This window comes from Nyctereutes procyonoides, unplaced genomic scaffold (assembly GCF_905146905.1).
Source record: "Nyctereutes procyonoides isolate TBG_1078 unplaced genomic scaffold, NYPRO_anot_genome, whole genome shotgun sequence".
Lineage (NCBI taxonomy): Eukaryota > Metazoa > Chordata > Mammalia > Carnivora > Canidae > Nyctereutes > Nyctereutes procyonoides.
In genome coordinates this window covers 43,331,080-43,345,670 of record NW_026575049.1, presented here as the reverse complement: position 1 = coordinate 43,345,670, position 14,591 = coordinate 43,331,080, and the positions used below count along the sequence as shown (strand labels likewise).

At 36.0% G+C, this 14,591-nt stretch overlaps 1 protein-coding gene across 1 annotated transcript in view; it reads right to left on the bottom strand.

The window, feature by feature from the left end:
* Positions 1-14,591, bottom strand: part of LONRF2 (LON peptidase N-terminal domain and ring finger 2) — a 41,373-nt gene that overhangs the window by 19,484 nt on the left and 7,298 nt on the right. The window contains exons 2-7 of the mRNA XM_055328600.1: positions 12,280-12,398; positions 6,880-7,002; positions 4,551-4,709; positions 3,803-4,004; positions 3,312-3,411; positions 2,919-3,033 (exon numbers count right to left, since the gene is read on the bottom strand). Coding sequence (XP_055184575.1) covers positions 2,919-3,033; positions 3,312-3,411; positions 3,803-4,004; positions 4,551-4,709; positions 6,880-7,002; positions 12,280-12,398 — 818 coding nt within the window. The remainder of the gene's footprint in view (positions 1-2,918; positions 3,034-3,311; positions 3,412-3,802; positions 4,005-4,550; positions 4,710-6,879; positions 7,003-12,279; positions 12,399-14,591) is intronic.

Sequence of the window (14,591 nt, the reverse complement as noted above, 5' to 3'; positions counted from 1 at the left end):
AATTACAGTTGGATGTGAAGGGAAGGAAACAGGTGAAAACTGCATTAAAATGTGTTAGGATTAGTATGAGTGGAAGGGTCCTATGTAGCTGAAGATCCACTATTCTGTGTGTGTGCACTGCTTTTATCTTAGGCATGTGAATTTGCAAATAACAGTTGTTTTTCACTAATATCCTAACATGTATCAGGAACCAATTGCAGATGCTTCATGTAAATTAAGTTAGGTCTTAAAATAGCACTATCCCATAGTTATTCTCTACAATGCACTCATAAGGAAGATGGGACTCAGAAAGGTTAAAGGGTGAGTGTAGAGCCACCATGGCACAGCAAGGACCTCAGGGCTGGTAGGTTTCAATGGGCTGCTGCTTCTTTGTTAACTTGCTGCATTTCTGGGCTTAGGCTGCTTTACCTATTTCTAACAGTTACATCTGGGTGAGTCCTAGACATACAGCCAAGTTTCCCTTTAGCTTCTATGAAACAAGCTACATGTGTTGCTGTAATTGACTAAGAACTAGGAATTCAACCTCAAGGACATGACTGTGTTTGAGACCCTCAGTAACAGAATAACTAGCAGAAACAAGTTTAACTTAATTCACAATTAGCATTATTAATGACATCAGTATTTTATACTGCTATGGCACCATCTTGTTGAAGAGTAATACCATAAAATTTGCTTTACTTGGCATTACGTTAAAAAGACTTCTGTGCATACATAGATAATTGATGATTCATGTTTATACTAATGTATGTGACAAAGTCAAAGCTCATGAAGGGATTTCTGAATTAAAGAAAGATCAAATTGTGGTTTTTAAATTTTAATTGGTTTTGTTATAATTTCTAATTTCTGCAACACTGGCAGTCTATGCAGAGCTTACACTTTACCATTCACTCATTTAATCATTCATTCATTTAATCACTCATTCAACACGGATTTCCTGAACCTCTAGAGTATGTTCTGGCCTCTGGAGATAGAGTGAAAACAAGACAGAAGTCTTCTCTATCCCTATGGAGCTTATATTACTGTGCTAACCTCAGCATACTGCTTCATCACACAGCCCCCTACCAGACAGCACTGAACAAAAGTGAACAAACAGTGGTCACAAAGACATGCGTTTCACTGTCTTAGAATAAACAAGCTGCCTCCAGACCCACTGGCCCCAACAAGCATAGGCCCAACAGGGCAGCAGGCCAGATGCTGTGTCACTGTTAGCAAGCAAAGAAAGCAAACACAGTGCAGTAGACCCGCACAGGAACTGCCAAAGAGAAGTGCTACACAGACTCAAGAAGCATCCACTGTCATGACACATGGTGCACAGTACAATGAGCAGTATTCATGAGGAGAACCCTAAATAACCTAGATTCAGGATGTATGCAATTTAAAAAAGCAAGTATGAACATATAATGATATAGAAAAGTCTAATTATAATAACTTAGTTCAACAAGTTTTAGCAGTAAACTAAGTTATAATTATTCAAAAATTCATGTAAGTATAGTATCTCCTTTACCATATCAAATTCAAAAATAAATTTGAATTTTTAAAATTTTACCAGACATCTGTTTTAAAGAACCACTTTATCCTGGGATGCCTAGGTGGCTCAGTCAGTTACTTGTCTGACTCTGATTTCAGCTCAGGTCATGATCTCAGGGTCTTGAGATCAAGCCCAGCATCTGGCTCCACCCTCAGCAAAGAGTTTGCTTGAGATTCTCTCCCTCTCCCTCTCTCTCGCTCTGTCCTCCTCCCCCTGGCTCACACATGCCCACACACAAACACACACACACACACACACACATATATACACATGCCTTCTTTCTCTCTAAAAAACAGATAAATCTGGGCAGCCCAGGTGGCTCAGCGGTTTAGCGCAGCCTTCAGCCTAGGGCCTAATCCTGGAGACCCGGGATCGAGTCCCACATCGGGCTTCCTGCATGGAGCCTGCTTCTCCCTCTGCCTGTATCTCTGCCTCTCTCTCTCTCTCTCTCTCTCTCTCTCTCTCTCTCTGTGTGTGTGTCTCTCATGAATAAATAATAAATAAAATCTGAAAAAATAAAGAAATAAAAATAAAAAATAGATAAATCTTTAAAAAAAAACTTTATCCTACTTAAAATGCATTAAGTATGCTTAATCCCCAGAAGTAATTAAGGCAAATATTATTAGTATTATTTTAATGATTTAAAAAACCCCTCCTTTTCCTACCCCAGGAAGTTAAATAGTTTGCTTCATGGAAGGTTAGTGGCACCAGAGCCCAAGAGAATTGATACATATTCACAATTTGAAAAGTTCATCAGAAAGCCTTTAAAAGCTTTTAAGTGGTGTTTATTATATTTACCATACCCAATATATAGACTTAACGCTTTATTTTTGAGTTAGACATAATTAAATAGCTTCCCTTCATGAAGTTTTAAATATTACTGGCTTTGATTACAGACAGAAGACACAACTGACAGCACACCAAAGGGATTTCCAGTAGTCAAAAATGATCAAATCTTCAATCCTATGCAAAACTGAGTATTACAATGTGACTTCACCTTGAGATGGGGAAAAGGACAGAATTCTTGGCACATATTAAGTGCACCATAATGTTATCTCAACCCTTTATAATTAACATATGGTGAGGACTCAGTACTGTTATCTCAACTATTTATAATAAACACATAGTAAGAGCTCCAATTACATTACCTGTTTTCAGTATACCTCGACTATAATTTATGCCTAAAAATTTTCCTGAAGTTTGTTTCTGTATCTAAATTTCTCTTGTGTATTTTTTGAGAAATCATATAAGAAAAAGACCTACCTTTGACTAGAGAAATCCAACTTTCTTTAATAAATGGGTAGTAGAAGCAAAGCCAACCCAAGAAATGGGCGTCTACTGAGGGATGAGAAGAGGAGCTGAATAATCTTGTTTCAGAAGAGATACTTACTTCTGACAGTTTTTCTTTACACAGCGGACAATGAGGGGCATGGTCGAGGCAGCGCTCAAGGCATTTCAGGCAAAATGTATGTCCACATGGTGTAGTGACAGGCTCAAAGAGCAACCTGGAAAAAATATCTGAGCTTTTAGCCAAAAATATCCAGAAGAGATTTTCAAATAAACTATTTATTTTCTAAGAATTGCTTACAATTCCCTTACGGCTGCAGAAATCCCTGATATCCATTCCCATTGAGATCTTCTTTATCAAAGTTTTAGAAAATAAATCACTTATTACTAAGGTATACATAATTTCTCTGGTAATAAAAAGCCCATTATATTTAGGATATTAAATTCAGAAACGATGAGTTTTTCAGAGAGTTGCACAGATTCTCTGTCATCCTACCTCATGCAAAGGGCACACTCGAAGTCAGTTACATCTATGGAGAGCTCTGAACTTTCTCCTGTGTTGGAGGTCATGTTCCTTTGAGGTGAGGAATCCACCTCTGAAAAAAGGTTACAATGCTATAATTAAAATTGCTCATTTGGACAAAAGCATGCAGTAACTGCACTTATTCTGGCTAAAGTGTGTTTTGCCAATTTCACAAACCATGCTGGGCAGGAATAGTTCCTATCAGATTGACGATAGATAGCAATAATTTATCTGGACAGTGAGCACAAATGGGAGTTAAAGTTATAACAAAATCTTCCCTATTTCTGACAATGAAGTCTTCATAGGATTAACTACTTAAACTATTCTATAACAGTAAAGCTAATATATTCTTTTATTAATAATTTTTAAAAACCATGTAAAAAATTTTTTTAAAATATCTTGAATATAGCTAACTTCCTATCACTCTGGAGTCACATAGCTCCATGACAAAAGGGCTTACTGACCTTTCTTGGGAATTTTCCCAGGGCCATTCAGGTCATGCACATCCTCCAAATCATTTGGAAATTGTCTCTTTAAACCAGTGCTGGGTGCCACTGGAAGGATACTCTCTAACACTTCTTTATCCTCTTCAAAGTGCAGACCCAGTATAAAATACAAAACGGAAGAACTGGTATTTCTAAACACATCAGATTTCTCAGATGGATTCTGGTCAAGTAGGAAAAAAGAATCCTGAATATTAAAGAAATCATGGCATAAGAGAAAACAATATTCATGCAGTGGTCTTTCTTAGAAAACTCTGGAAAAAAGGACTTATACTCTTCCTTCACAACTGGTTTCATCTAACAACTTCTAGATGAACTTTATGCTTTCCATGGTAAAATACAGAATAATTATTTTTGAGACAGATCAATGGAACATCAACCTGCATATATTCAAATCATCCCTATCTTTCTTTTCTCCAAGCCAAAACCAATTCAAGTTTCCTGATACTTGGGATGTGATGTGTGAAGTTCTAAATGTTTCTATATGATGTCCTAAATGTTTCTATATGTTTTTTTTTTTTTTGATCATGTTCATTACTTCCACCAACTTCCTTTAAAAGGATCAACTTTCAGTTTGAGGAGCTGGAACCAGTCTTGAGAAGTATTTCCAACTAACATAATGCCACAGTCTGAATAACTTATGTTCAAATTTTAAAGAATTACATAAAGCTTAATCAAGATAACACTGACAAACACATGCACTTCATACCTTAGAACTCCCTGCACTGTCCCCTTCTTCCAGAGGCTCGGTGTTCACATGGCTAGCACATTGAGCCTTCAACCTGCTGTTTAATATCCTGCTTTGGTTGGAAGATGTCAAATTCTGATGCACATTTTCTGAAGCTGGAAAAAACACCTCACACATTACCTACAAAATTTCCGAGAAGAAAAAAAATTTTTTTAAACACTCTTGAAAAATAAATAATATGCCTGAAAGATCCAAAGGAAACTATAAGGCCAAATAGGCATAAAAGATTGAAAAGAATAATTATCGTATTTCAATTGCCACTATTTCGAAACTCAAGTTTCTGAAACCAAAATCAATGCTTTAGGCATTTTAGCTACCAGTCCCTTTCCAGCTTGGTCTCATCAATTACAAAATATGAGTATTACCATTTTTTTTCTGTCTGGTCCTTAGACATCTGTTACAAAAGATCACCCCTAAAAGTCTCATGATTAAGAGAGCAAAGTAGGGTGTAGAGGTTGCAGGGACCCTAAATTAAATCCAAGCTGTGATCACCCACAGGACTGAGATATTTCTAGAGGACTACTCAACATACAAGAGAACCAGAAAGAGCTGCCTTGTATGGAATTTTAAAGGAAAACCAAGGGAATGGCCATAATTCTATTTCAAAAGCCATGGACCAGCCTTTGTTGATGGTGGGAAGTGACTGGCAGTCACTCGATGGTCCTGCCAAACCTCATGGACTCAGCTGAATTCAAGGGCTTAAAGAGAGGTACAAAGGAGTGACCAAGACCCAATAAAGAACCCATCACTGTTCCTCATGTGACAGGTCAATGCACCAGAACCAATGACCCTTCTATCAAGAAGGAGCAGCACTTGGCAGGGACACTGGTATCCTCTGAGCTGGCTCTGAGAGGCTTCAGTAAAGCAGCAGAAGGCTGCCCAGTAGATTACTACATTTCACGGGCATTGACAGGCTGGCACTGTTTTGACCCTGAGACAGAAGACATCTACCTCTCATAGAATGCTACAGGGAAAAGCATCATAATTTAAATAGCACCTGACAGACATGAAGCACCACAAGTAACACAAGACCTAGATGCTGGTCCTTGGACCTTTGTAAATATGCTTAATTTTGAGCTCAGGCTAAATTTCTTACGATGCTGTTGTAAAGAGCAGTTGAGTTATGTTTTAAGGTTCTTGTGAAATTTGCAGGTGGGACAGAGCAGGCAGGGATAGTTAGAAGAGCCAATGTTAAGATTCACTATTATTTTGAGAAGTTGAAACAATGGCCAAAACCTGTAAGTGATATTTGACAGCATTAATGAAGACCAATCCACTGCACAATAAAAGGACGAAAAATATTGCTAGAAGGTTCTCACTAAAAAAAAAGATCTAGGTATTTGGGCTAACTATGGTTCTAATAGGAGCCAACAGTGTGATGGTATTAGGCTAAAAATAAACAAACATGCCTCATGATATGAACACAAGGGAAGGTCAAAGTTCCCCACCTGTAGCTGTCAGATATGGAGGTACACTAGAATGCATCCAGAGGAGGAAACCCTACAACCTTATTCCACGAGAAAAGGATGTTGTTGGGTCCAAAGACATAAGGCAAAGTTAACAGCCAATCTCAAATATCTAAGGTAGTTTAAAATGGAAGAGGAAGAATGGATTCATTTTCTCTTGCTCCAGAAAATAAAACTAGACTCTAAAGTCAAAATTACAAGGTAAATGTATGATAGAAGTCAGCAATGAATAGTGCTAAAATAGGGAAACACTGACATAAAAACAAGAACTGTGGTCACTGGAAGTGCTAAGATTGTAACAATTGCACAGGCTCTTATAGGGTGGATTCCCACAGTAACTGTGACTCAGTGACCTCTAAACAAGATTGGGCTAAGGACCCCATAAGAGAAAAGATCTTTCTGCATTGTGCCAGTAAAGCTTTTCTAAAAATTTTAAGTTAACACCAGCTGAACCTGTATATTTTATATATTATCACAATGTCTTTCATAGAATTCCTATACAAACTATAATGCTTGAAATTACAACTCTAAGAAAATTTGCTTTGCCTCCCCAGTCTCACACACCGACCCTGCCTCCCTAGCCCTTGTCACTATCCCAGCAGAACTGAGTCGCGCAAATGCCATCTCATGAAACATTGTGCTTTATCGTTGGATAAAAGGTGTCAAACATGTGAAACTAATTATTATTCCTGTATTTTTAACTATATTGTCATGAATACTCAGGATTATATTTCTTCTTTATGCTCCATGTAGGAGCTACTCAGCATGGACATAAAGGCTATAAATGAGACCTAAAAAAGAAAGTTGTTTAAAGAAAATCACACCTTCTGTACTTCTTTCTTCACTGAGTTACATTCCGGATTTAAAGCAAGGCAGTAGAGAAACTCCTTTAACACTTCCTTACTTCTTCCCAATGCAGAAAGAGCCTGAGCCTTCACATGATGCCCCTGGATTCATCAAAAGACAAGATATGCATTTTAAAAAGTGTGATCATATACTTGCATACAAAGAGCCTTGATAAAAAAAATCATTAGAACTACTTAATTTTCATATTAGCTAGAATAAACAAAACCCCACCTAGGATGACACTAGCTCTACTACCGGAACCTGAGCAAATCTGAATACCTCATAAACACAATCTACAATCAGAATACAGCAGTCACCAGACTAGGAATATGAACCCAAGGTGGGTTTCAAGGGACATGCTAAGTAAGAGAGAAGTGGTATCTACCAAGTTTAAATACATTCAGTCATCACAGATCATAACTATGTTCCTGTCTTTAAGGAGCATACAATCTTGGGAGAGAAGACAGATATGACCAGAAATACCTAGAACACAAAGCAAAACATACAAAATACTACAACAGAAATAAACAAAGTGCAATATGAATCAGTATTTTCACTAGCATTTTTTTTTTGTGCCTGTAGTATTTTCTCAAATCATAGTAAACACTGTAATTTGTTTTATCAGTTCACATATTATGTTTCCATTGGGGTCAGGTGTCCTGATCATTCATATTAGTCTTTTTCTTCTTTATTTCATTGAATTTTTTCTTGTTAATCCCTGTTTCTTCATTCATATTTTAAAACGATGTACTAGGGGTGTCTCGGTGGCTCAGTTAAGTGTTTGTCTTCACCTCAGGTCATGATTTCAGGGTCTTGGGATCCAGCCATGCCTTGGGCTCTCTGCTCAGCGGGGAGTCTGCTTCTCCCTTTCCCTCTGCCCCTCCCCCTGCATGCTCTTTCTCTGTCTCATAAATAAAAAATCTAAAAAAAAATAATAAAAATAAAAAAGATGTACTGTTTCAACTGATTTTCATCCATGTTGAGTCAGACTCCTGACTTCATAGACTTCACTGCTGAATGGAAGGCTCTTTGGGTCCTTCATCTACATGTGGGAGATCTATTTGAGATGTTTTATTTTCAGGTGTGTGTGGTAGAGAAGCCAGGCCTTAGGCTAGGAACCTCATGTACCAGGATTTAGAGGGGTTTACTCAGGGGTGGGGGGCCCTGTTGGCAGCCACAACTTTCCCCAAGCAGTCTGTCCAAATTCTTTGCAGGAGGTGGGGGTGGGGGGCTAGGATTTTTTCCCCTACCACTACTCTGCATGGTGGAGTGAACTGTACCATCAAACAAACCTTTCTTACTCCTTTCCTAAGAGCTTAAATTGAATCTTCTCTGGAGTTTGTATTATGACATGAGCTCAGCTCCCATTTGAACTATCATGATCTCTGCTTTTTCATCCATTCACCTGCATTTTAAAAATTTGCTGAGATTCCCTTCAGTGATGGACTTATACTTGTTTATGCTTTCTTGCTGCTACAGTTCTATGGAGGTATAACTTATACCTAGTAAAATTCATCAATTGTAAATGTATAATATAGGGCTTTTGACAAATGTATGCAGTGTGTAACTGCAACCACAATCGTGATGTAGCACATTTCCATGACCCCAGAGAGTTCTCTCATGCCCCTTCAAAGTCAATCCTCTCCTCTCTCCTAGTCCAGGAACCACTGATCTGCCACTAGTGTTTTGCCTCTTTGAGAATTTCATATAAATGAAATCACACATTTATTTGTGTGCCTTCCTTCACTTTAATGTGATGCTTCTGAGGTTCATCCACATTACTGAATGGATCAATTGACACTCCATTACTCCCTATCACCAGGTTGGGTTCATTCCACTGAGTGTTTAGTTATTTACATTTTTTAACTTTTAAAAAGAAATGTTATTAGTTTCACAGTATTTCATTTAGGCAAGTAAATCATACAATGACCCTGTGTCTGCCTGTGTCTCTCCCTCTCTTTCTCTCTGTCTCTCATGAATAAATAAAATATTTAAATATATATATATATATATATATATATGCCTTTTATTTGTTTCTTTCTTTTCTTTTTTTTTTTTTTTTTTTTTTTTTTTTTTTTTGCCTTACCAGACTGGCTAGGACCTCCAATACCATACTGGTAAGTGCTAAAAGCAAACACCTTTTATTTTTCTTGGTCTTAGCAGAAGGGCATTCCATTTCCCCCCAGTAAGTATGATAGTCATTATCAGATTGAGGAAATACCTTGCTATTCCTAGTTCATTCAAAGTTTTTAACACGAAGAGTGTTCAATTTTATCAAGTGCTTTATCTCCATTTATTGCATTTTTTTTCAGTCTGTCAATACAAATTAATTTTCAAATGAGATAGAGATACTAGTTTGAAGTTTGTTTTTTACTGTTTTTACCTAGTTTTGTTATCAATAATAATACTGTTCTCATAAAATAAGTATTCCCTCCTTTTCTGTTTTCCAAAAGAATCTTGAAGGATTGGCATTATTTCTTCCTTAAATTTATGATAGAATTCACCAGTAATTCTATCAGGTCCTGATAAATTGGGGGGAGGGGTTAACTATAATTCCAATTTCACTAAATAGAGATAGGGCTATTGAGGCTCTCTATTTTTCCTTGAATGAACATTGGTAGTTTGTGTTTTTTAAGGAGTTAACTTCTAGGTTGTTGAATATATTGGTATAACTTTGTTCATAAAATTGCTCTTTTTTTATCCTTTTTTTTTTTAAAAGATTTTCTTTATTCATGAGAGACACACACACACACACACACACACACACACACACAGAGGCACAGACACAGGCAGAGGGAGAAGCAGGCTCCACGCAGGGAGCCCAATGTGGGACTCAATCCTAGGTCCCCAGGATCACACCCTGGGCCGAAGGCAGGCGCCAAACCGCTGAGCCACCTGGGCTGCCCCTTTTTTATCCTTTCAATGTCTGTGGGATCTATAGTGGTATCAACTCTTTCATTCCTGCTATCAATAATCTGTACCTTTTCTCTTTTTTCCTGATTAGTCTGCTGAGGTATATCAATTTCATTCATCCTTGCAATACAACAAGTTTTGTTTCATCAACTTTTCTCTATTGTTTTTTTCTATTTTATTGACTCCCTGTTTCTTATAGTTCTTCTTTCTTTCTGCTTATCTTTGTTTTAATTTGCTCTTCTTGTCTTAGTATTTTAAGGAGGAAACATCACTCTTCTGAGACCTTATTTCTTTAATAATTTACTAATATTATAAATTTCCCTCAAAGAATAGCTTTAGTTGCATATGATGAATTAGATGTAATATGCTTTTATTATCAACGATTTAAAAATAGTTCCTAATTTCCTTTGTGATATCATCTTTGTTCCACGGACTGTTCAGAAGTAATATAATTAAATAAGAGATATTTAAGGATTTCCTGGATATTTTATTATCGTCGATTACTCTTTTCATTCTATTGTCAGAGAGCAGACTCTTCAAGATTTCAGCAATTTGAAATTTATTGAGATTTAATTTACCAGCATAGGAATCTATGAGCATTAAAAAGCACAAGTATGCTTACCCATTTCATAAGGTCAAACTTTCACATGCCTATTTATAGTTCTGTATATGGACAAATATTTTGTTTGCATTGGCTTATCTCCATTTGCACCAAAAATTGTGAATCAGCATCAGCCATGACAGATGGCTTGAAAGGATAGTTTTGCCTGGAAAAAACACACTGGTATAGTAGTCCCCAACTGAAAACTCGAAGTTGGTTCTAAAGTGCTTCCATCTCATCTCAGCCACAGTTGGACAACATCATCCTTCCCTCAGTCCTTTCAACTTTCCAATATTGCTTCTGCCCTAATCCTTTAGTTATAATATTAACCTGGAAATACATTTCTATCCTTCATTATCTTAAACTGATTTATCAGGGTATACTTCCACTAAAGCTGTTCTTCTCTAGTCATTTATCGAAAATTGAGGTCCACAGATTTGCAATAAACCCTAAAGATATAACCCAAATCCCAAAAGCTAATGATTCATTTGCTGGCTCTCTTACAGTTAAAATTATCTCCATAACTTTGTAGTAACTAAGTCTGTCCTTCTTCAAAGACACACTGCCAACTTACCAAGTTTTTAGCTCAAAAATCAATACTGTAGAGAAGAAACTAGCTTCACAGGACAACACAGGTCTACTGTCATTCAGAAATCCTAAACTTGGGATCCCTGGATGGCTCAGTGATTTGGCGCCTGCCTTCAGCCCAGGGCATGATCTTGGAGTCCTGGGATCGAGTCCCACATCGGGCTCCCTGAGTGGAGCCTGCTTCTCCCTCTGCCTGTGGCTCTGCCTCTGTCTCTCATGAATAAATAAAAATAAATAAAATCTTTAAAAAAAAAAAAGAAATCCTAAACTTATAATTCATAACAATCAAGGCTCAATCATTACTGACAGAAATTCCCTCAGAAGATTAAGAGATCTAGGGATAGGAGAAAAGTCATCAGAAAAAGGAGGAGAAAATGTTTTTAGTGAAGCAAGCAAGCAAAAAAATAGATTTCTGGGCTTAGTCCAACAAACATTTGTTTCCCACCCTTAACATTTTGTTTTAAAGAATGGAAGGTTGAATGGAAGAAAGGAAAGAAGGGCATCTTTTCTATTAACATGGGTTAATGCCTCTTCAATGCTTCTAAAACAAAAATGATAAAAAGTCATATAGAAGGACAAAAATATTTGCATTTACTAGCTATAGAGCATGTGATCCATGTTAATTTCATTACAAGTTCTTTAAAACTTTAAAATCTCTTTTGGGTTTTAAAATCCAGAGATTCATGAAAAAGCTACAACTTTTGTTGTCTGGCTTCTTAATCTTCAAGGATAACTTAAGCTATTATTTTTAATTAACAAAGCTTATTTTGTATCATCACAGGAAGAAATATTAGACCTTTACAACACAGACTAAAATTATTCCAAAATAAATAGAAAACATTCGTCCTTTCACTAACAAAGGCATATAACATTTATATGCTACACGCATATTAGGGTACAACTGTTAATCATGAATATTTTATAATCTTCCTATTTAAAGTGTGGTTTTAAACATTTTCCCTTTACTCACAAATTTATATAACTTTATCATTATGTTTATATATTTATTTAGTATATAAGGCATATTATATAAGGCAGCTGAATATCTCCTAAAAGTAATCTGAATTAGTGTTTCTTAACTAAATCCAGTTGGGAGACTTTTTGGTCTTTTAAACTGAGTTGGTTTATTATGAAGTGGATTGCTACATTTAGACTACTATCATGAGGAAAATGTATGCTGTGTTAGGCACCTAATCACAATCATCTTAGTTTATTCTTAAGGAAGTGAACTTAACATTTATTATCTCCAAAGACAACCAATACATTAGTCAAATACCTTAGTCAAGAGAGGTTCATTCTGACAAACTGCATTGGCATCCTGTAGAGCCTGCTCATAGTTCTTCAGAGTTAAATATAACTCTGCTCGCAGCAGCAATAACGAGTTATCTCTAGGAGCTGAAAGACATGGAGAATAGAAAAAAAAATTAAATGACTACATTTAAAAATCAATCTTCAAGTCACTAAAAACATTAAATTGGAAAATAAACATAAAGGCAAAATAAACACTTCCTCCCTCAAATCACATGTGGTTTGGTAGCTTGGTAAGTATATTTTAAAAGACCTCTCTCAGGAAAACAGAAAGAAAATTAACAAGACTTCAAAATCAAGAAAAACAGACTGCTGAATACACACTAGGTTTAACATAATCTGCAATAATAATGAGTAAATGCTGAATCATCTTAATGCTGTAACTAGGTATTAAAAATGAAAAGATTTAAAATAACTTTCTTGAAGTACACAAGGAGATTCATCCTCAAGGAACAAAAGAATGCATAACTTGTCCTCTAATACAACTGCATGGATGTGAACTTATCATCATAATTGTACCTACAATAGTATATTCTCTTAAGTGAGAAAAGAAGGGGGAAAAAATCTTTCTCAAACAGAAGAAAGGTTGAGAACTGCTCATATTAGACTATGGACATAAGCCTAGCTACGCAGAAGCCAAGATAGACTCTCTAATGTGTAGTATGTTTAGTCCTTGACCTGGCAAGGTACCATGGAAAAGTGACAGAACCATCACAGCCATTTTCATACTTCTGGACCTGGTTCACTCTACCTATACTCATTGCAGGATCTTTGAAAGAGAGCTACAGTATGCATTTTAATTGATAATAAATATTGTAAGTACCTAAAATGTGGTCTCATTTCTCTACCCAATACCCATTTAAGTTTGCTCCAAATCCTAGACTTTGACTCTCAAGCTAGCCACCTTTCCACCTTTTCTACATCTCCTCTTAGCTAATGTAGGTAACTGAGCAAGAGTGCATAATAGAACTCATGCAGAAAGACATCATATCAAGATGATGAGGCTACTTATAACTGTGTTACTGCTACATATGTTTAATGTAGAGAAGGTATGACAAGGAAAAAAAGTGTGGAAAAGAGGAAAGAAATGGCAGGAATGGAGAAATCTAACAATAAAAGCAGTAACAAAACAATGTCTTTTAAAATGACATTGACTGGTTAGATTAGGAATCAACAACTTTTTTCTGTAAAAAGCTGAAGAGTAAATATTTTAGGTTTTGCGGGCCAGGAAGAAATTTGAGAATATTGTACAGGTACTTAAATAACAAGAGAGAAAACAAACTTTCAGATTTTTTTTGATAAAATTTTAAAAAACTAATAATTTAGTACTTTTTTGTGACAAAGGTCTACTAATTCGAAGAATGGAATTCTTTGGGGGAAGGGATAACATTTTCCTTAAAGTTCAAAGTTAATGTTCCCTATCATCAAAATAAACTGAAAATGTTCGTGTTGGTTATGATCTGTAATGAAACTTTGTTTTTCATCTTGGAATATGAAATACAGTTGTCAATCCACTAGGGTAGGATTTTAAATTGAGCATTTTATTGCTTAGAAGTTCTTTATTGAATCCTATCAGATCCTCCTGTCTCCATAGTGTGTCATACAGGAAATATAATTACAGATTAATCATTTCCAACTGAAGATTAAGTGAAAATTCCTCAACTGCACAATTAAATACATTTTCAAATACAGAAATAACCTTTGGAGATTTTGGAAATCTCAAAAAGAAAATGCCACTGAAACTATAGCTGGAGCTTGAGAAATACACCTTTTGCAAATGTGGGTGAGAATGAAGATCTCCCACTTTGTTCCCACTTTGCCAGAGTTGATTCTCTTGAATCTTCTAAGCAGCCATATCATGTGCAATCAGCTTTGATTCTGGAAAGCTAGTTTTTATTCCTTGTGTTTCTTTTTACTCCACATTGCCGTAACAGTGGTGATAGCAGACATTTTCCTCTTATTTTTGAACTTAAAGAGGGATATATGGAATGCTTTAACATGAACTATTACTATAAGCTCCTGACAGAGAATATTTATCAAATTAGTCAAGCTTCTTTCTATTCCTCGTTTTCTATGAAGACATTATAAGAAGTGGGTGAATTTTATAATATGCTCTTTCAGCATGTGAAAGATTACATGGAGTATATCTCCTTAAATCTGTCCTTATAGTAACTACTTTGAACAATTTGTCTAATACTTAATTATCCTTATTTTCTTGGGATAATCTCATCTTGGCCTTGAGTCTTACTATATTGCTAGATTCAAATACTAAGAGATTTA